The sequence below is a fragment of the Semicossyphus pulcher genome, unplaced genomic scaffold (genome assembly GCF_022749685.1).
Source record: "Semicossyphus pulcher isolate SPU_LCO1_2020_fin unplaced genomic scaffold, fSemPul1.0.p SCAF_1, whole genome shotgun sequence".
Taxonomy (NCBI): domain Eukaryota; kingdom Metazoa; phylum Chordata; class Actinopteri; order Labriformes; family Labridae; genus Semicossyphus; species Semicossyphus pulcher.
In genome coordinates this window covers 23,038,075-23,061,998 of record NW_027211603.1, presented here as the reverse complement: position 1 = coordinate 23,061,998, position 23,924 = coordinate 23,038,075, and the positions used below count along the sequence as shown (strand labels likewise).

At 42.1% G+C, this 23,924-nt stretch overlaps 1 protein-coding gene across 2 annotated transcripts in view; it reads right to left on the bottom strand.

The window, feature by feature from the left end:
- Positions 1-4,483: 4,483 nt before the first annotated feature.
- Positions 4,484-23,924, bottom strand: part of esrrga (estrogen-related receptor gamma a) — a 55,806-nt gene continuing 36,365 nt past the window's right edge. For both annotated transcript variants that reach the window (XM_069657142.1, XM_069657132.1), the window contains exons 6-8: positions 8,922-9,028; positions 8,648-8,810; positions 4,484-4,728 (exon numbers count right to left, since the gene is read on the bottom strand). In XM_069657142.1, coding sequence (XP_069513243.1) covers positions 4,484-4,728; positions 8,648-8,810; positions 8,922-9,028 — 515 coding nt within the window. The remainder of the gene's footprint in view (positions 4,729-8,647; positions 8,811-8,921; positions 9,029-23,924) is intronic.

Below are 23,924 nucleotides of genomic sequence, written 5' to 3'. Positions count from 1 at the left end.
CTCTCAAAATGCAGTTATGTTCATGTTAAAGACCTCCGATGAGTCCTACAATCTTTACATTGATGCTGTTTGTAGCGCAAGTCTTTAAATGTGTATAAAGAGGTACAATTTATCAGACGATATTTATGGGTCTTAAGTCTGGGGACAAAAGCAGAAACGTGTCCTACAATGTTGTGTAATGAGCACAATGTGGAGAGAAACAGCTAGTGCAAACTAAAATGTCAAGCTTTTTTTTTTTTTTTTACTTTTCCCATGAGCCCACAAAAACCAAAAGTGCTACCCTTCACCTGTCTGATGCCTTTTGAGTCCTTGTTGTAAAGCAAGATAATTTCCAGGAAATAAGCTAAAATCAGGGACAACAATGGGACAAAACTGTTTTTCATCTTAAATCTTTTTCTCTTATTGACTGCAGAAACAGGAAAGATAATGATTGAGCCGAGCTGTATGGAAGGCAGTTATGTACAGCGAGTTTATCAAAAAAGAGTCACCTACAGTTCTGAATTACTCAAATGTCCTTTTCATTTCATCGTTATTTAAACCTAAAGATATACAGTATATTGTTTACTCTACAGGAAAGTTACACAAATGATCCCTTTTTAAATACTTGTATTGTGTTTCTTCATTTAGATACTAAATATTTCATTATTTATGTATAGTTTGGTAAAGATGAATACTGTCATTTCATCTTGGTGGTCTAGTTACGTTTCTAGAAGAAGAGCCTTAAATCCGGTTCGGTTCATTGGGAGAGAATCTGGTACCCAGAACCCCAGCGGACTGATCCGACAGACAGACAACATGGCCTCTACTCTACTGTGTCGTCTAAAGAAGAAGCACACGGCACAAGAACGGGAATCACCACAAGAAAAAGTACACAGCAACGCCTCAGAGGACCCAACAGAGGAGGAAAGGATCAAACAGAAAGAGGACTTCAAAACAAAAACAGATAAAACAAAAGAAACAGCAAACATGAAACACACATCGAGGCTGAACTACATTTTTTTTGTTTTTTTTCTTTCCAATAAAATGTCTTATGTTAGAATTATAATCTGTATAATTTACAATATACAATGTTTAAGAAGGCTGAAAAAATACCCCTTACTAATAATACTGATGTTTGATACAGAGCGCGTGATGTTAGAGATCAACTACACTTAAACTGGAGCACCCCTCAGCTGTGACACGTTGCCAGTTTACATTAGATTACACCGTCATCTAGATGACACATTTTGGCATTCTTATTCGGCTTTAGAAACGACAAACAATGATATTAAAAAAAATCCCCTCGACTGTCTTTACCTGTTAAAGCTGCGACCAGTCAATCACACTGTATACAATGTTGTTTTTACTGTACGATGTCAGAGAGCTTCCTGTGAGCTCAGATTCCACTTCAGTTTGACTCAACGGGAAACTATTGAGGCCTTAAAAATGCCACTTAAAGTCTGTGTGGTTACTATTTAAAGGGGGGGTATTATGCTAATTTCAAGCTTATTATTTCAGTCTGTGATACCTGTGGAGTAGCTTAGCATAATTTACAGTTAAAAAAACTCACACTGGTGCTCTGTGCAGGCCCTCATACAGCCTGAAACGACTCAGTCAGCTCTGTCCCTTTAAGAAACCCCGCCCCCTACAAGCCCACTTTCTTCTGATTGGCCAGCTCTTTGAAGGCGGCTGAGGCAGCCGGGTTTTAGACAGTTTTTTATGACATCACAAAGTGTAGAAAAAACTGTGTGAAACCTGGCGTTTCCTGCAGCCTGAGCTGAGGAGCCTGGGGATTACTCCAACATACTTTTACCTACAGATTTGAAACTTCACCCACGTTTAGTCTGGACATCCAACATTGTAACATTATATATATATAAAATAAAATGTATTTAAGCACAATAGCCCCTCTTTAAATAATTTTATGAATTTAGATTATTATGTCTACTTAAAATACAGGATATGTTGAAGATTTTTAGTACAACACAAACTTCTAGAAAAAAAAAAAAGCAAGGAAACAAATGTAAGAGTAAAGCTCCCCCGTACATTTACTTTAGAAACTTAATATTTATTTTATTAAGTTAGATATTTGGTTGGATTTTACCATGACAACATTTCCTTTAAAATATTTAAATATAATGTTGATAAACAGGAAGTGGAATAGCGAGCTAACATGAAAGTCTCAGTGTCATGTTTCTTTTTATGCAGACGATGTTCTGTTTTAGCGTAAAGTACCAGATTTAGTACTGTTATTCTGATGGTCCCCTCATTGGCCACACGGAAACGTTCACCGTAAGGACAAAACTGTGTATTACTAAAAGTAGACTTGAAACAAAGAACTGTCTTGTTTGATCAGATTCAAAGTGGAAGCATAAAGAGCCTGGTCACAAGAAAGGTGCAAACATCAGAACCATGTGATACTTTATCTTTCAGCTTGTAGCTGCTAGTGTTACTTCTCTAATCCTCATACTAACCATTCCTCACAAAGCTTTTATGTGACAGCGGCATTAACGTCTCATCCTCACATTTCTGGTCCACATGTTTCCTGTGTAACTATCTCTAATAAAGGAAATATTGACTGTTATCTAATAGCTTATGGCAAGTTACACAGAGGGAAAGCTACAAAACCCTCCTCTCTCTGAAATTTGAAACTGGCACGTTATGTTAATATTGCAGACTTAGTCCATATGCACAAACCCCCTCCTTTTAAAACCACTATTGCTCAGTGTTTTCTAAGATAAACGCTGATTTGTTAATACATTATTACTTGTTATATTTATATATATATATGATAATTGCTGAAAGTGGTCAAGCTGATAGAAAAAAGGAAAGACATATTGATTGATTCAGTTTTAAGAAGACAATATTAATAACAAAAACAAAGCCGTGTTATATGTCATATACAGGATGACAGTTATTTACAACCCTAATACTGGTATCGTCGTCGCTAAGGTTATTTTCAAGATAGAAATAAAGGAGAAAAATAAGGAGTTTCAAAGCAACAATAGTTGTTCTTCAGTCAGTTTTTTTCAGCACACCTTTCCTTCTGGTTTGTATTGCGTTGAATGACTCAAGCGCCCTCATCACTCCCTGGAATAATCACAGAAACATCTCAGTACTGCCTTCGAGAGATGAGCTGGAAGGTGTGAATTCAGCGGAGTAAGGAGGGGAGTTCTGAGGTGATGCTTTGCAGTTTTTTTGGAGTTTGGGTAATGAGCATGGGCTGGACTATTCTTCATGGCACATCGACAGACTGAAATCTCTACTGACTTGTGTGTGGAAAGCGACAAACCTGGGACACCAAGGGGCTGAAAATGCTTCAAACAGACGTCCAAACACAAGAGGGGAGCGTGGACTGACCTCAAATCTACCAGCTGGACAAGCAGGAATCTATTGTTGAAGGTATAGATCAAATCTTATCTTGTTATAAATATGCACCTAACTCTGTCAATCGATCAGACCTCAAGTGGTTAGATTATTTAAAAGCATTTTCAGCCCCGTCAAGTGTGCAAACACTAACACTAAGGTAATACTGACAGGTTGGGGAGGCCAGAGTCTCTTGTTTTCTGACAATTACAACTAATAGTACAAGTTGTAGTGAAAGTAGGGGACTGATGGGAAACCAGGAACTGAATTAAGGAAGAACCAGAAAGCGTTTCCAATCCTGGTCATCGAGCCCTGCTGGTTTTCATCACTACCAGAAACAATTAAACTGGTTGAACAGAAAACCAGCAGCACTCTTCAGGCCCAGCATTGAAAGCCACTTGAGATCAGAGCAGAAAACAGTTTTGGGTTGTGACAGTAAAGTTTGCTGGCAATCCTCTGAATGGATGAGCTCCATTCTTTGGCAGGGCGAATCTCCTCTTCTTTTCTTTCCGTCCATCCATCTACATGAAATTTTTTTTACAACAAACGTCATTAATACTTCTTTAGTGTTCTTCTTTCCCCACTCGTCTTCTTCTTGAACACTTAAAAAACTCTGTTGGGGGAGACGGGGAGGAAAGTAGACACGAGTGCAGTCTTACAGTCTCTCAGGACTAAAATTAAGCGTTTCTTTAAATGTGTCCTCATTGAAGCGTTTGTCATTATTGGCCTCTTAATCGTTATTAAATGCATAAGTGTTTTGCCATCTTCAATGTTCTGAGCCGCTCTGGAAACAGTCAAGTGATGGTTAAGAGTTTTAAAAGGAAATACCATCTTTCCTCGGGGTTGGGGGGGGGTCCTGTCAGTCCATCAACTTCCTCCCGACACAAAGTTCAAGTGAGCACCCTCTGGTCACAGACTGTGGAGGTTCAGGGGTTCAGGTAAGAGGTTTAGGTTACTGGTTTAATCATAGGGTGATTTGTCAGCAGACGTAATTTAGGGACTTACTTCTGTGTGTGTGTGCGTGTGTGTAAGAGTGTGTGCGTGTAAAAGAGCAAGAGGTCATTCAAAGTGAGAGTTTGAGTTGAAGCTCAGGTGTTCAGACCGGCGTCTAGCTGTCCTTCCATCTATTCTCGCGTCCTCAGACCTTGGCTTCCAGCAGCTCCAGGAAGAGTTTGTGCATTGGGACTTTGCCGTCCTGCTTGATGCTGTAGAAGTGCTGCACGGCCTTGGTGGAGGTCTGGCGGAGCAGAGGGAGGGTCATGAGCAGCTTGCCCGCCCGGCGGGGATCCTCCTGGTGCTGGGAAGCCTCGTAGTCCTGCAGGGCCTCGTGGAGCACGTCCTGGAGCTTCTGCACTGCATCCACATCTTCAATGTGCATGGAGTCTGGAGGAGGAAGGCGGAGAAATACAGTACTAAGATTAAAATGGGATTAAAGGTATTTGATCAGGTGCTGGTGTTGGGTCCACATCCAATGCTGTTTGTTTGGCTTAATCTAGACATGAAAGTTATGATTCTGTTTGCTTGCATTGTAAAATATCATCAGGCATCGTGTGAAGTCTTTGACTGGCTGAAATGCAGACCACTAAAACCGAAGAGGATCATTCTAAAATAAGTACTCTTGACTTCAAAATGCTTATATACCTTCAAACATTGTTTTGTAATGTCGTTTTAAAACCTTCAACTGCTACATGCAGTGTGACGCAGGAATGTGGCTTTAAATTCAGCCGCCGCTCCCCTCTGAGTCTTTAAAGTGCGGATCTGTGGGTGTGATGAATGGACCGACAAAGAGACGAGTGGGCGGAGAGAAAAGAAATAGACTCGTGGAATGATGGAGAGATGCGCGAACACCTGAGAGTCTGTGCGAGTGTGTGCGTGCATAAGTATGTGGCTGCACACATGTATAATCTCTCTTTGAGCTGGCATGTATAAGGTGTGTTTCAGCACATGTGGCAGTGAAGGCTGAGAATGTCCCTCAATGATAATGCTCCATATTGCCCCTTAGGGAGGCAAAGTCTTAATGTGAGCTGGCCTTTAGCTCCCAACCTCCGATCAATGTCTCCGATCAATGACTACATGCATGTTAAATAATAATCACAAGGCAAGTATTGATAGGCCACCACACCCCAACACACACACAGCCCGACACTCGCACACACGCAAACTTAATCTGTGCTGCGGATGAGACCTTTGACGAAACATAAAAAACACTACATTTTACGATCTTTAACTTCTGTTTAAGGCGAGCTGTGTATTTGATGGAGCAACATGTCAAACAAAGGAGGGGTTTCTGTAGCGTGTGACTGATGAATGTCATTGGTGGATTCAATTAAACCATTCTATTTGCATCTCATAAAGGGCTATTTTTTGTCTGCTATAGCGGTGTTGGCCTGTAACATAACACTGCCAGTTCAAGGCGGGATTATTACGCCTCTGTAACGTGTCCTCTTTATGTAAAACGCACTGAGGCGTAACGGTGAGGCGAAGTCGTTCAGCCTCTGAGCCGGCATCGGAGGTAGTAACAGAGGCGAATCGGCGTCTGTGTAAACAGTGGAGCCGGCCGGGTGTTTACACCTTGCGCACATTTTGCTTCCTCAACGGAACTCTAAAAACACACACTGGAGCGGCTTCACGTCGGTGTTGCGTGGTCCAATGTAAAATGACAAAGGCTGCGTGACGGCAGAGCTTCGTCCCGGTGTTGAGGCGCAACCGCAGAGTAAAAAGGGCTATAGTGATACTGTAACCCATTAAATTCTTCACCCACACTCATGCACAAAAGTTGAATGAAAAAACATGCAGAAATAAAACATCTGTTGAGCAAGAACATTCAAAAACATGATAAATGAGACATCATCCTGTGCAGATAAAATAAATCCAACATATGTGTGTGAACACAGATGTGCACACTTACACACACACACAAACAGAATCAAATACCCCGTGTCGGATCTATAGAGTGTAATGCATGTATCAGTATGCAGGACCAGACCAGTCACTGGGCTGGATTCTTTGGGGATCAATAGAAAACTCAGCTGCTATTGGTGCTCAAATGTTCCACTCTTTACCAGTTTAGATAAGACAGGCTGTTTTAATTTTGCTGGCGGATGTTATTTTGGAAAGACGTATGAGGCAGGGATAATAATTAAGGTTAATGAATATCATACAGGTGCAACATACACTATAAACTACATGATAAATAAACCTCTGTTTTGCTGATGTTTATTTGCCGGCTTATCTTACTTTTACTAATTTCATTTCTTGAATATCAGTATTTTACAGACCAAATATTCAGCTTTCTTAAACAATGACACAATATAAACTTTGTACATCAGATACTGTCCCAAAGGACAAAAGAAATGTATGCTAAATGATCTAATTGTACTCCTTTGTCTTCGTTATTCTTGGATTTCCAATAAGTGGTTAACAGAAGTGCAGCCGTAACTTTAAATTTAGTTTAATGAGTTTCACATTGTTCCTGATTAATATTTTGTGTTTAGTATTTAAGCTGGTAGACATGGCCGCTGCCTGTGCTCTGACCCGCTCTACACTCACAAGTAAAACAGCAGACGTTAATGAGCACGAGCACATGAGGCTGTTAAAACGCACATGTTAACATGGAACTCACAATAAACGGATGCACACACACACATATTCACACGTGCCTCCTGTTTCCCATGGCTAGTTTAGCTGTCTTTACATGTGGGGCACGTTCGCTAACATTTCTTAAGGCTGGGCTTCATTAATGCAGACGATTAGCATCCTGTGAATTAATTAGTGTCAGTGCCCTTCAAAATGCTAATGCTAGCATTCTGTTGTCTTGAAGAGCAGTTACAGAGTCCGGGCAATGATGCAAAAGTTCTTATTTAGGCGTCAGCTGTTTCCATTTCAATCAGCTTAAAGAATAACTGTTACATATGTGGGTTTCCTGTGTGAGGTAAGCCTTTGATGGAGAATTACTCTGGATTTATATGGATCGGTTTTGAGGTGGGTGTGCCAAAGTGGACAAAGGGATTGAAGCCTCGGAAAGAGTCGGAATAAAACATATATAAGTCATCTGTCTTTCCAGGTCAATCAGCTGATTTATCGAGTAATTGATCTGCTGAAAATTAACTGGCAAACATTTTGATTATTTATTATTAATTCAAGTTCTTTTAAGAGAATTAATACACATCTGTGGACATTACCTGTATGTTTGCTCATGACTTTCATACCTGTCTCTATCTCTGTCTAAACCCTTTTGGACCACTCAGACCAGTGGACTATGTACCACATGTTTGCTAAATAATTATTCATAACCATCCTCTTGATCGTCAACACTTTTGTCCAGCCGACAGATCCAGCAAGCTTTTTTCAACTCAGCAATATTAAGAGACCAACGCGCACACACAAGTGGGCAGAACAAAGTGATTGATTGTCACACATAGACCACAGGAGAACAATATGTCAATATTTTCAGCATGTGCATGACAGGAGGAGCCCTTTTCAGTGGCTCACTTTTAAGAACAAATATAAAACTGAGTGTGTTTTTGTGTTGATGTCAGAGAGATTAAATTATCTTGTTTTAGAAAAAGCACGAGTGTTGTGTTTGTGAATGTTCCTGGCGTTTGTGCGTGTGCCGGCATCAGAACAAAAGGCCCCTCCCTCCCTATTCAAAGCCCTCCCATTGCATTCTCCCATTTAAACACATTGTATTGACAGCTCCCCCCTTGTAATTAAAGAGTACTGAAGAGCTGGCCGGCTTCCAAGACAAAGTTCAAAAGACGGGTCATGGGAGGAAGAAGGCGTGTGTGTGTGTGTGAGGGAGAGTGTGCGCGCGTGTGTCAGTCAGCTGTCGATGCAGCTGGACACATCAGAGAGGGGGCTTTATCGACAGACTTTGGGTTCTAATGATTTCACCTTATTTAACAGGCATCTGAAGAGACGACTATGCTAATTGTAAAAGGGATCGCCACTTTGTTTGGGAGGTGGAGGTGGGTTTTATGTTGAAGATGAGCGTGTGTTTTAAAGGTGTCCTAGTTTGTGTGTGCAATAAATGATTGTAGGCGTGTGTTACTTTAAGAGAAAGATGAGAAAGTGAGTCGCTTTAGGGGGAAGGTTTGAAAAAATGCCCCGGTATTTAAAAGTTACAGTTGTGTGTGTCTGTGTGCGTGTTTGCATGCAGTATTGAAATCACTCCTTTGATGGTTCAGTTTAAATGAGCCCTGTGGGACTGGAGATTCCTCCGTTTAACCCTTTCTGCACCAGTCATGTGCTCACAAACTCACACAGATTGCAGACAAAAAGCAGCGGGTGAAGAGTTTCAAACCTGAGTTAGCCAAAGCGATGGCCTTGAGAGTGACAAATTCCTCCTTCTCTAGTTTCATGGTCTTGTATTTCTTGACCAGCTGGAGGATGGCGTTGTTCAGGTCCAGAAGTCCAGCCAGCTTTGACTGGTCCTCGTCCATTATGTAGTCCTCAGCATACACCAACTACAGACAAACACAGAGAGGTTACAGGTTGAAAATAAGCATGCGTATCTATATATCGTAACTATATATTTGAATAGAGTGAGAAACAAGCAAGCCAACCTTGTCACCTACCTTGTCTTCAAAGGACAGTGAGCGATAGACAACGCGTAGGATCAAGATCTCCATCCACGCACTCTGCAGTAGACTCATCTGGTCTGCCAAAGACAGCGTGGAGAAACCTGGGGAGGATTGACACAGAAGAAAACAAAGAGAGACGATCAGCACAGAGTTAAGCTCTTTCTCTCACCTGTACTGAAAAGTCATACTGTCTGTGTAAAGAAACAAAGGAACAATGACAATGAGATCATGAAGCTCATTTTGAAGCTACAGAGAGGTTCAAGATCAGCTCTCCTCCACCCCTGCCCACCCTCAATCCATCCATCCAGCTGACCAGAGTCCTCCTCCTCCACCTCCTCCTCCTCTCCCTCTCTCTCCCCTGTGCCCAGGGCTGTTCTCTGGGGGAAAGGCAGGCCTTATCTCCCCCTGACACAACCTCCACGGATCAATGCTGGCCATCGCTGCTGCACCGCTCAAACACACACACACTAATTGCTGCTATGGCCTCAAAACTCCTGCTTTCTCTGGTGTCAATCCATGTCCTTCTATTTGCCTACGTCTATATCCGTCTGTCTCCCCGATCGCAATCCATGCCTTTTTTTATCTGTCACTGTCTGTGCACGACTGACCGTGTATGTGTGCCTGATTCTGGCTGTCCCTGTCTTTCTATACATCTTGATACATCTCTGTGCACAGGCTCTGTCTGCTCGGGTCTCTGCCTGTTTCATGTATTTGATGCTCCTTACACGTTCTCTGTGTGTCTCTTTTATTCTGTCACTTTGTAAAACTTTCTGCACTATATACATTTTATTAGATTTCTTCTTCCTTGTTGTCTCTCCCTCCCTGTCTCTCTCTCTTTCTGTGCGTCTATCTCTTTAATGGAACACCTGCCCGCTCACACCTTTCCTCACAGCTGTCCTTTCCTCACACACCTGTCCATTCACACCTGCCTGTCTGCCTATGTGTGTGTTTGTTTGTGTGTGTGTGTGTGCAAGCCTTCATAGGAAAAGGCAAAGACAGTGGTCCATGCGAGCACACCTGTCAGACCTCACAGCAGCCCTCCAGTGTGTGTGCGTGTTTGTTTGTGTGTGTGTTTTTGTGTGTGTGAGAGAGAGGAGCATGCTGCCAGCAGAAGTAGGCAGATGAGAAGGAAGATATTTCTTCAACAACATCTGCTGCAGTGGGCCTCCTCTTGAGATGGTAAGGTGTGCGACAGCGCGCGTGTTGGCGTGTTTGTGTGTGTGCATATGCATTAGGGGATCTTATCTCACAGTGTGTTGATGGGTAATGGCAGGCGTCTCATTATGTCCAGGTTGCAGGCTATTGTTGTTCGTAATGTGCCCTAATTCATCCTATCTACGACTGTTAATATCTCCAACACACACACATGCAGTATATAGAGAGGATGACACTGCTACGCACACACACACACATAGTTTCGCATATGCATAGGAACACACTGGAATGAATCCAAATGTATATGATTGATACACACACACACACACACATGGCACAGTGAAGGGAGCAGTATCGTTGCCAACTGGCAGTGTCTTCTTCTACTTAATGAAATCATCAGAAGGGATTAGAGGTGAATTTCTTAAGGGGGTCTTCATACACACACACACACACACACACACACACACATTCACACACGCAGATGTCTTTAGGGGGTCCTTAGACTTCACCACTCATGGTGGGCTGGGGAAATAAGCGTGGGCACGGCTAAATTTAACACACACACTTATTGAATGTGTTCAAAGCCTGGGGTCAAGTGAAGAGAAGACGACATGAGGGGGGTTAATATCATTTAATGGTGTCACCGGTTGTGCGTTTTAGCTCGTCCCTGTGTGTGCGTGTGTTTGCAGTGCTAGGGCATTGGGAACAGAGCGGAGGGTTCAATCAATTTGGGCACATCCCTCTGGTGGAATTTGATCCGGGGCCAACAGGGGCGCGCAAGGCACAAAAGGTGGGCACGCACGCACATTCACACAGAGTCACAGAAACGCAAGCGTGCACACGGTAAAAGAAATGTAAGTAAAAAAAATAATGATTACACATACTTTCAACCAATAAACATCTCCCTCCTGATTACATGTAACACGCACACATATGTGCGCAAACACACACAAAGGAAACACCAATAATTAAAACCCCTGTGATTAATTTATTGACCTGAAAGTGCAGCTTTTCTTATTGAGGTACATCAATGATTTTTATCTGGATGTGTGTGTGTGTGTGTGTGTGTGTAGTGTTTTGGTGAAAACATTTAGTGTACTTTTGTGAATATATGTCTGCTTATATTGCATATTTGAGCATAATATACATAACTGTATAGTGAGTGTGCCGTCTTGATGTTCCATCAGCGTGTATTCTGCATACATTCCCATACATACGCCCCTGTGAGTCTGTGCATGTGCGCCTCTATCTGCGTGTGTTTGTGTGTATGTGTGCCTCCCCGACCCCCTCCCATCCCCACCAGCCTGTCTGCGCTGTTCAGCCATCCAATGCCTCTTATCTGTCTGATTAATAGGCGGCCAGCTTCAGGACAAATTAATTAACAGATAACGCCATCTCTCCCTTCTTCCCTTCCTCCCCTCCTTCTCATGAAGCGATCGATACAGCAGAAGAAAAGAAACATCAATGGGAATTTAGTGCTGATGATGGAGAGAGAGAGGTATTGATGGAGAGAGAGAGAGAGAGCACGGGAAAGAGTAAGACGGAGGAGAGAAGAAAGTAAAAAGGAGGAGAGGTGGTGGCGGTGGTGTTGGAGGGAGGGGTGGAGACCTTTCTTTCATACCTGTGATTTCACTTGACAAAAGAAGGTTCCTTATTTGGCTCTAATTACATTTCCTTTCTGCCCATTGTTGATAAGGCATCTCATACTATATGAGGGAGTGTGAGTGTGCTTGTGCATGTGTGGATGTCGTACAGCCTGTGTGCTGTTTGCAGGGGTGATGCTGGGCTGAGCTAAGTTCAAAGCTTTGCTTAAATATATCTACATAAAGGTAGAAAAGAGAAAATCGCTACATGACACGAGCTGCAGGTAAAGCCATGTGTTCCCATGACAGCATTGTTGGATAAATGTTTAGGTCTTTGGTAGGAACATCATTCAGCTCAGCTTTTCTCAATGTTAACCATCCTCAGTTCCTCAGTGTTAACTCAACACTCAACAACAAGTGTAGTGCGCTTTACATTTGAAGCATTTGTTTCTTAAAGTGCTAACAATCTTCTCTTCACTTTCTACATGAAATGTCCAAGCCTAATATGTTTTTACTGAACTCGAATACAATCTCTTTGTGAACAAAGTAAACTATTTATTAGTAAATAAAGCTAATTTTAATCTTTCCGACCGACACCCAATATCGATATACGCAAGGAAAAGTTTGTGGATTACCAATATGGCAGCTAATATAGTGACTTTTTGAGCTGGAGAGAAAATAGCCCCTTTCTATGTGGTTTGTACTCTGATTTTGCACTGATATGACTATAAAAGACCATTAGGGTTGTTAAAACAATATGAAAATGTCTATCGTATGTGTTTTTCCATATCGTCTCTATAGTGATGTCACAAAACCAGCGGCTGAACTGCTTAACGTTCTTATCCTGACACGTGGGAGTGAACCTGGAGCGAACCATAGAGGGAGGCGCTGTTTATTAACATGGACAATAACGTGCAGAAAAAGACTTAGGCTCAGCCTGAGCGAAAACGGAAAATGTTCTGCAAAAACAGTTTTCATATCGACGTAGACAGGAGACCATTTACACTGGTACCGGAAAATCTGTAATACAACAATATCAGTCAACAGATTTTGGTCAGGCTCTATCTTTATTAACAACCAGTGTGTAAGTAATAATTGTTAAGATATAAGGGGTGCATCGATCAATCAATTTATATTTATATAGCGCCTAATCATAACAAAAGTTATCTCAGGACACTTTACAAATACAGCAGGTCCAGACCATAGAGAGAGAGACCCAACATGAATCCACAATGAGCAGTAACAGCAACAGTGGCGATAAAAACTTCCTTTTCACAGGCAGCAAACTTGAGCAGAACCAGGCTCATTGGTGAACAGCCATCTGCCTCGACTGGACGGGCCATAAAACAGGATAGAGTGAGAGGCGAAAAGAGTGCATGAGGTCAAGTTAATGATCCAAACTAGACATGGACTTCGTTGGATATGTGTGTGTGTTTGTGTACTTTAATTTGGGCTTTTCTGGCAAAATATTGGCACACTACATCTATGGCGGTGCAGGGAGAGAGTATGTGTGCGTAGGTGTGTGTGTGTGTGTGTGTGTGTGCCATACATTGGTCTGACAGAAAGAGGCTGCAGTGCAGTCATGCAGACTTAACCTCTCCTGCTTGCTCTCGTGCTCTTTCTTTTTTCTCTTTCCTTTGCTCTATCAGACACACACATAAAGACAAACACACACACACAAACACACGTCGATTCCCCAGCCACCCTGCGGCCTGTTTGTCTGCCAAATGAGTCCTGACTGCACGTTTACACCCGAGACCGCACAACAGTCTGGCACAGACACACACACACACACACACACACGCACACAAACAGGATAGCCCTCTCTCACGCCCCAGTTGCCATACAGACACACACGAACACACATATCCAGGAGGCCTATATTTGTTTTCTTGTGGTTACAGGGCAAATGGGAACCAGTGAGAGGAGATTGTGATGCTTATGAGTATCTGCGCGCTTGTATGTGTAGTTTGTGGTGCTTGTGAGGTTATTTCTATGAGCATGTGGGTCTGTTTGTTTGTATGGGGTGCCTATGGTACTGTGCAATAACTGATGCACCAGAGAGGGCTGTCCTATGTGTGTGTGTGTGTGTCTGTGTGGATTAATGTGACAGGTGTGAAAACTGGTTGCAATGCTGATCTGGTCTCTGTTATTAACACATGACTAGTCTTTACATTCTGTCGCTGCAGTGAAAAACAGGGACCTTTATTTTAGAACAAAGGAGAAGAACTTTTATTTTGAAAAGGATGGCAAGTACATTAAAGGAAGTCATCACTTACTTTCTTTTATTGTCTGTGTTTTCTGACTATCCGACTACATGTACCGGTATTACAATACACATATGGTTGTCCATCTGCACACTTGCAGTGCTCTCTTTAAGCACCCGCTCACTCTGTTATCAGGGACCCTGAGCTCTGTCCTACATGCTCGTGGCCCCTGGACACATTTATCAGGAAACTTCTCAGTCTGTCTCAACAATTTAACAGCAAACATTCACACACTTATCAAAAGTTATCGGTCTTGAAGCGATAAGAATAAGCTTCACGCATTGTCAAAGAAATGTAACACAATACAGTAAAACTGAATTCACACTATTCTCACAGTTAGAGTAAGTAGACGCACTGAAAGAGGAGTCTTCTGGCCTAACTCAACATTATTAAAGACGCACACTGTGGTTCAGTGTCGTGTACCAAATACTATTTGTCAGAAGGCATTTTAAAAGAGGTTTGGAGTACAGCAAGGTAAACTGTTTTGTGATCCTCTAGCTGCTCATTGTAAGTGTGAGGAGAATGATGGATTGTCTATGTGCAGCATGTACACGTATTGTGGTCTGCAGGGGACAGATTTAAGTCTACTGGCCCACTGAGAGAGAGATTGCATTAGGACACGTGAAGTTTCCAACAGTTACCAGCACATCGCTGCCCTGCATGTGTGTGTGTGTGTGTGTGTTTGTTCTGTATGCACACTGTGTTAGGTGGCTCCAGTGCTCTCTCCAACACTGTACGTGTACGCGTTTAAATTTGTGTTAGTGTGCACATTGTTGCACGCTGTGCAATGCAAGTGCTCCCTTGTGATGCTTTTTGAGTGTGTTTGTTTGTGTGTGTGTGTGTGTGTGTGTGTGTGTGTGTGTGTACACCTCAAACTGTTTTGTACCATACGGCCAGACGCCGGCCCAAATGAACACGGACCCCCTGTGATGGCTTTGGCGAGGCTGAAACTACACACACAAGATATAAGCACACGACAAGCACGCTGGCAATTGCTGTCACACACAAGCACACACAAGCACACACATCCACCAGCTGACCCAATTACACAGAGATGCGCAACGAAATGGAAACAAATCTACCCAGAGAACCAGCTAATTTAGAGGGGCTTAAAGACACACTCACACAGGACACACACTCACACTTCCCCTTACACGTCAAAAGTCACGTAGATGATTACAAAAAGATCATGTATCAAGTGGAGATGAGACTTTATGAAAGAGCAAATCAAAATTATGTCTTCTCTTATTGACAATGAGATATTAATTTCTATCACAAATTATTTCAGTGTAGCAAAAGTCAGAGTGAGAACAAACTCAATAGGCAAGAGTTCATTTTCATCCTCCTTTTTGCCCCAGTCCTGCTCATTATTGGAAAATGTGTCTGTATGCATGGTTGCATTTTTCTGCATGCACATTTGCGGTTGTAAGTTTCTATTATACTTTCACATACATCAAACTTTAGAGGATGTATAATGAATGAAGAAGCCCCCTGAAACAGTGGTAATGGTTGTGGTATTTCAAATCAACTGAACTGGGAGCATGAGGGAGAGGAGTGACCAGTTAGCCTCTGAACACCGTGGATACTGAAGCCAATGTGGCCTCAATATCCTGTGGTTAGTATGACGCAGCCACATGCTCGCTATTGATGATGTCACCTCTTTCTGGTTAGCTCTTTGGTCTGATTGTTTTTTGTGTATTAAGGTCAGGTGATCCTCAAGAAGGTCAAGTCACACTACTTGAAAAATGTGTTCCTTACTTTTACATAATTTGAATGTTTGATCTTCATTGTGCTAAATGCTTTATGTGCAATATATTTTTACATTCATCTGCTGTAAGATAAGTGTATCTGTTCTTGTTGGTCTTATCCATCTTGTTGAAGGCTGGATAAGATGCTAAGACCACCTGGTTGTCCCTCGCACTAATATAAAAGGAGAATGGACATTAGCATGTATACATTTTTTACACAATTCATCCGTTTTCTAATACACATAATGCACACACCAACATGCATCATCACCTTCACCTTCCTCCCCTCTCATATTGTTGGTTAAAATATCTTTTTTCTATGTCTTTCCCCTTCAACCCTCCCCCTCTCCTCCCCCCCCACATCCCCCCTTGTTCTGTGTGCGGCCTGGGGGAGAGTGGAGCAGTCACAGGGTTGCAGTAGCCTCTAATCAGTGTGAACAGCCAGCTAATTACCAAACCCTCAGCCCTGGCTGACTGTTAATTGCATACATTAGACACCATCAGCAGCACCGCAAGATTAACACTTAAAATCTTCCCATTGCTGTAGTCGAGATGAGTGCTCTGCGTGTGTGTCAATGTGTGTGCGTGAAAGAGGGAGTCAGGGGGGAAGAGAGATGTGTACATGTGTGGTGTGTGTGCGGCCTCTGTGGTTGCGGGTGCTAATATTTAACACTTAATTAGACCAAAATGGAGACGCGGCAACATGGAGATGGCTGTGGAGGGTTGCCGTGGCAGGGTTGCCTGGGTGGGGGCAGACGGTCGTTGAGGGCAACCCAAAGCCTCCGCGGAGACGACAGATGGAGTGACATTAAGATCATTGCAGTGAAGGCATTTCAAATAATAAAATATCAATATTTACATTTTAATTACCCACTTCTAGCTCCACCGGGGCCGTGTCAAGGAGTGTGTGGGTGAGCCTGTGTGTGTGTATGTGTGTGAGCATGCTCCGAAGTGTCTGTTTGACTCTATATAGAGTCAAGGGTGCTGCCCAAGTGACAACGGGCAGCTCTGCACCACGAAGTCCGTTCAGTAAAACAACTAATTATTCCACAATATCTGCTTCCTTTCTTCCTCCAACTGTGCATCCTGTCCCTCCATCCTTCCATACAATGCTGACGCAGGCAGAATGACCACTCTGAGTGTGTGTGTGTTTAAGAGAGAGCATGTGTGCACATATCTGTCAGGAGAATTAAGCATGTGTACGCAAAAACTGTGAAGCTCGTCTGTCTGTTTCTCGCTCACGCACCCTCACGAACACTGCTGACAGACAGTTTTGAAGACAGAAAACAATGAGATAAAAATGTTAAATATCTTTCTATCTATCTATCTATCTATCTATCTATCTATCTATCTATCTATCTAGATCATTCATTTTCCCAGCTTGTTCAATTAACTAGGTAGTGACAGTGTATTGATCTCTTGGTGGATTAACTTTTCAGAACAATATCCTGCCATAACATATTCTACTGAAGAGGCAAAATCCATAGTCCAAGCATCAGGAAACGGGCTTCCCTGTAGTCACACGTATTCTGGCCTGTCGCAAAACAATATCTTTCAATAAAGGGGAGCACCAAAGTAAACATAGGACAAGTAAGAAAATAAACTTGCTGATTGAGGCTTTAAAACAAACCCCAATGGTCCCTGTCCAGGCCCGGTGTCTGTGTATGAGATTATGCGGCTGTGTTGATTCTATCTTCCTAATCCCCCGTAGCCTTCCATAGAGAGAGGACTGTAGAAACTCCACAGGGATTAATTTACCATTCACAGATTAGAGATATAGTCTCCAATATCATAATCCAGGACAAGTATTGAGAGGAAGGGCTCAACAATGGAGCGATGAGGAGAGACAGAACAGAGAGAGACATGGCTGAGAGACAGACAGAGATGAAAACGAATGCCCACGGAGAGACAGCCTTCTCTGCTACAGCATCATGCCTTAATGTCCTCGCTCCAAGACAAGAACATTAGACCTCATTCCACCTCCTCATCTGGGCCTGAAAAAGCCTGGGCTGAAAATCTTAATTAATTGTCCAATAGTGCTGCGGGGTCATTATGCATTGCAATAAAGAAGCGTGTAATTATGAGATTTAACAGCCATTACCAAGGCCAGGAACTCATATGTCATCATCAGCAACCAAGCCAATGGTTTGGTACGGCTGTGTGTGTGGCTTGATGGACAGCACACACACACGTGCACAATACACACATTTAAATATGCATATATTGTTCATATCGGTATGTTGTTTTTTAGATGTATAAGAGACAAATGTGTCTGCTGTGTAAAGGCAAACTAACAGTTGCAGGTAAAAATACATGTTTGTAGTTTAATAGAACACAAACTGAGAATGAATACAGGCCAGCACACACACAGTATAACACACACACCCACGCACATACCCATCAGTCTGACCCAGACAATAAGGCAGCCAGCTGTGATAGCAGCCTGCAGATGAAACATCCCATCAAGATTAAATAGACACAAAAATACACACATTGTTACCGCTGTGTGTGTGTGTGTGTGTGTGCATGTGAATGAACAGTGAACCACTGAGACCACAGACATGGTCCTTCACCCCGTAGCAGGTGGGAAGTGACACACCTGTATAAGGATTAAGTGCTGTGTACAAACGCAAGCACACAATTCAATGTACATTATATCAAATGAGCTCAAGCACTCTCACAGCCAAAGAGAAACAAGAAGTATGACTGAAAAATACTCAGCAAAAAGAGTGTGGCGTGCCAAATGTGAGGACATAGAAGTAACACAGTATTTCATAACGTCTGCTGTGTAAAAATTGCCTCTCATCTTGATGATCAGTGTTTATAGTTTAGGTCAATCTGCATTGCTTTTGAGTGTCTGTGTTGGAGGAACGTCACTCTTAAAGTGCGTTCAGACTGAACAAATTCAAGCAAATGTTTACCTCGCCTACGCCTTTTAAATAACATTATTGCAGTCTGTTTATATATCCCATATTTCCAGTGTACACTCTGTAACTGTGTCCCACTTCAGGGGGCATCCTTTGAAGGACGCGCTCTACGGAGGATTTGTCATTCATAGCCTGTGTAGACCGCTAAAGCTGAACTGAAATGAGACGGTCTGGTCTACGGAGGATTTCCTGTTTGCGTCACCAGCTGTTCCCGCCTTTACCTTTGCGTCACCAAACGCCGCTCTTGTCGCCTAGCAACAGGTAGCTAGCGGGCTAAATAGCTAGCATAACTTACGCCACATAACTTAACCTATTATTTTAAAGAGAATTTGTTTCATGGGTCCTTTCATTTTTTTAAAAATGTGTCTGACACTAGCTATTCGACTGAGTTTAACCCAAAAACGTTTACATTTAAAGTGTATTCCTCGACTGTTTAAGAGTTTACCATCTCGTTTGAATTGGTGCGCAATTTTCGGGATACGCTGGGCCATGAAGGATGCACCCAGTGGATCCTTCGTGGCCCGGGAAAAGGAGGACGCATTTGTTCGCCGCATCTAAAGGAGCCTTCGAATTGGGACAGCCTTTGATGCACCGCTGTGACGCGATCAATTTGGACACGGCTTGTATAGATGTTACCTGTGGTAAGCTAGATTTGTTATTGACAAATTTCACATTCTGTAGCTCAAATCACAAAAGAATCCCAGTTCTGCCTGTTATATTGTCTTCATTTTGTATCTGCGAAGTAAAGAATCACAGTTGCAAAGCCTCTGAATGAGCACAAGAACATTTTGAGCTTGGGCAGATGTGTCCACAAACGTGTGCATCTTTGCACTGACATCATGTGCCATCACGTCCTCTCCCATATTTGCTAAGCTGAACTGTTTATAATTCCTTCCAACACTGTTGGGCCACACTCAGTTAAAGAAGCAGTCCAAAACGGTTGCCTGTGAGCAGGTTTTTCCTTCTGAGCTGTACCTGCCTTTGTGTTTTTATACCCATATAATGTATATATATAATTTGCCTCTATGTGTGTGCTGTGTGCACAGACCATAAGTCGTCCCCATCTGGTGACAGGCACGCTCCAATCCTATTTTCCCACCTGCTTATTCCCTGATGGAAAGGATGAATCCTCGAGACTGTTATTTAAGAACGATAGATGGAGGATGGGAGAGGGAGAAAAAGAGAGAGAGAGAGACAGAGGAAGGTAGAAGAAAGGGGGAAGGTGGAAGAGGGCACAGAAGAGCAGGAGAAGCAGGAAGGACAAGTGAGAAGCATATGAGGAAGAGATGGGAATAAAGAGGGGAAGGATTGGGAAGAATGTGAGGAGTAATGGCAGGGAGAGGAAGGAAGGAATAAAGGAGCAATTGTAGGAGGAGAAACAGTGAGCCTAGCGAATAAGAGAAAAGATACTGATAAAAGGGGAGAAAGGGGAAGATACAGGCAGAGGAAAGGTGGATAGATAAGTAGAAATAGAGAGAGAATAACTATTTCATGCCTGTCTGTGAACTTTGCATGAACCGACAGAAATAATGTGATGCCATGACAAGCCTGTCCCTCCTTCCACCAGATTTGCTGCATGCATAGGTGTGTGATATGTGGGCGTGGATGTCTGTGAATCCCTGTGTGTGTGAACTCTATATATTGCTTCTGGTCTGTGTGTATGTGTGTGTGTGTGTGTGTGTGTGTGTGTACATGTGTGCTCCAACAGATAGAATAGGATGATGATGATTTGAAATGGAGTTTGGCCTGTGCGTAATTATGATCATCTATCTTTATGCCCCGCCAGCATATCATATCATATCACATCACATCATCTCTCTCTCTCTCTGTCTCTCTCTCTCTCTCTCTGTCCCAGGCACACACACACACACACACACACACACACACACACACACACACGCTCACACACTCACAAAGACAAAAGCAAATTGAAAGTGGTAAAAGCTGACTGTTTGCTAGTGATGACTTAGATGATGATGGGCTCAGATGGTGCGCTGATTTATTTGTTACTGCTCGTCTGATGTCACATATTATAAAACTGTGCACGTCTGTGTGTGTGTGTGTGTGTGTGCATCTGTGCACATGCAATGTGTGTTAGTGTTTTATTTTCAAAGAGGGTGTTTAGGAGTGAATATTTGTGTGTTCCTGGGCATTTTTTATGATGTATGTGTTTGTGTATGCGCGCTTATGTGCATGCTGATGTATGCGGCTTCCCTCTGATGTGTGTTTGGTGTGTGTGTGTGTGTGTGACAGACATTATTTGATGCAGATTAGTCAGTGTACTCAGATTGCAGGCTGTGTCTCAAAGGCTGATAGACAAATGAATTTGATTTGCTAATGTAATCAAACTAATAAGAAAAACAGCAATGGGCTGCTGAGCGCAAATCTCACGACTTCAATATTTGTGTTTTTTTTCTCACTTTTACTTGAACATCTTTCTACTGAACGACTTTCCTGGCTATTTTTTTTAGAAATGAAAATTTATTGAAATTACTTTTAATGAGAGGCTGATCATGAAAAAAACAGATTTTCATCAGACACCACTTTTAAAATCAGTGTAATTCTTAATATACAGGTATTTTATTCACTTATTATAAGATCTAAAATTAGGAGAGGTGCTGTTGTACAATCATGTTTTCTTTATGAATACATCTCCACCGTACACTGCCTCTTATCTTCAAGTGACTTTTTTCTTTCATTGTGAATTCAGGTCTGATTTGTTGAGACACACGTGGATACAGTGACACCTGCTACCAGGTGTGAAGTTAGTTGTGTGTGTGTCATTGCGTGTGATGTGTGTCAGGTTGCTTGACTCTCAAAGCATAAGGTGTGTGTCATCACCAAGGTGTGACCTGATAGAGGAAATACCTGTGTGTGTGTGTGTGCGTGTGTGAGAATATTTGTGTTTTTAAGGCACACACCTACAGCGGTGCGTGTTTGAGTGTCATCACAGGCACATCGTCATGGAAACACTGTCAACACGGTGATGACAAAACAAACAGTGGATTGGACAGACAGGAGAGTCAACACAGACTGAACGTGCCCTCAGAGACTGAATATGGAGGTGCATTTGTGTGTGTTTGTGTGTGTGTGTGTGTCTTCTCTACAAATCAAATAACTCTTTCACGAAAACAAAACACGTCTCTGCCATCGTTTAGTGGCAACTTGTTGAAACTTAGCTAGCTTTAAATGTAGTAATTAGTAGTAACGTTAACATTAGTAGTCAGTAGTGAGTTTGCAAAAATTACAATCACAGTTACAGCTGGCTTGCGCATCGCGGAAGTGGTTGCCATAGGTTACACATAATGATATGCATAGCATCACCCCGTCAATTAACGGGATTGGCTCCTTAGGTTTGTAACGTCTCAAACCTGCCAATGTGAAAATGTGTTGTTCAGCCTGTCCTTGGTACACTGCAGTTTAAAAGCAGACAGGCCCAGCCATGATGACTGCTTATGTTGTCCCTGATATGTCTTGTAGCACATGAGAAACACCACATGGAGATGTTAAACACTTGATTTTCACTGGAGGGAGTCTTTAAGGCCCATACTCAAGCTTTAACAACTATTGTGACCAAGTATGTGTTCCATTTTGTTAACTTATTTTTGTGCTAAAACCCTAAAAAAAAGACCTTCTTTGTCAATTATTAAATTACATAGACTGATCTCACATTATAACCAAAAAGACAAGAATGACATAAACACAAAAAGTGGAGAGAAGAAAAGTAAGACAGAAGAGAAGCTATGCACAGAAAAAGGGAAATGTTTTCCCTCCTCTGTTTTCTCATATTGATGAAATGCTTCCAATACCCACAGGCCTAATCCAATAAAGAAAGCCCAACTTAATCCAAACATTAAGCTCAGATATCAAATATTCTTTTCCTAATTTGATTTCATCAATATTTGTTTTCATCTGCAAACAGGGGTCTGTTTGTTTGTATGGGCTGCAAGAGGAAACCAATGCGGTGGTGCACTGGAAAATAAGATGTCTCTGATGCACAAATGTGGACAATGAAACAAACACACAACGCACTCACACATAAGCAAACACACATTCTGGAAACCAAGACATCAACCTCTAAATGTGTTATGAAGCTCAGAGATGAGCAGAAATGGAAATCAAACACGCCCAACAGGGCTCAGAGAAAATCAACAGGGACGGGAAACACACACAAGAATGTATTTTGTCGAGAGCACAAAAGAATCAAAATTGACCAAAGCGATGAACAAAATCAAATTGTTGATTCTTAATATAAATCTAAATCAGATCCACATACATTTATATTTATAAGTTGAATATGAATATTCTTATAAGAATATGGAAACGGTGAGTTAGATCCCATCAAAGAAAACAAAGCGCTATCAGGTACCGTAAAATCCAGAATATAAGACGCAGTCTGTTTTGGGGGTATCCATGAGGGAAAAATGTTTGTGTTGAAACACATTCAAAACACACACAAATTACAGCCTACCATCTTTTCGACATGTTTGCAATCCTACTAGCTACCGGTGCTGGAGTTGAGCTCAGCCTACGGTAATGCTGATTGGCTAAATACCGATCTCCACACTCAGGACTCATATACTTTGAGGCGCGTTCTCGCTAAGTGTGTGAGTGATTGGCGCTGTCCCACTGTCAGATCGGCAAGTGCGTTGTGGTTATTTATAGCAGGTTTTTAGAGAAGTTTGTGTTATTCAGTTAAATATTCGCAAAGGATTAACATTAATGCCTTTCTGACATTTGATAGTTTGCTATTGTTGAGGATGGCAGCTGCACTGGCTATCATGACGGTGCATGTCCGTAGCTTTAGCTAGATTATAGCGCCATTGTCTGGGTAAAATACTGTCACACAAAAATTCCCCATTCTGCATTTTTTACTGGTATATTGGTCGCACCAGTATATAGGACACAGCCTACTTTTAGATGAAAAAAAAAGCATTAAAAGTGGGCCTTATACACCAAATGTTACAGTTTGTTTCTTATCTATTTTACCTGAAATGATTGAAAGCAGTTTGCAAAAACAGAAACCTTCTGAATCAGCATCAGAACAAAATGATGTGTGCTGATTTAGATCACTGTCAAGGTTAATTATTTGTGTTCCCTGCAGTATGTGCTCCTAGCTAAGTAATATTTGGGCTTTAATGGATACTATAGGCAACTCAAAGCAATTCTAATTAACACTAGATTTGATATGATGTGATTATTTATCTGTAACAAATATGTGTTTAATTCACTGGAATCTTTCCCTATAAATCTTACACCTTTAAATGTTGCCTACTAATACCTAAGACTTATAAACTCAACAGTGTGTGTGTATTTG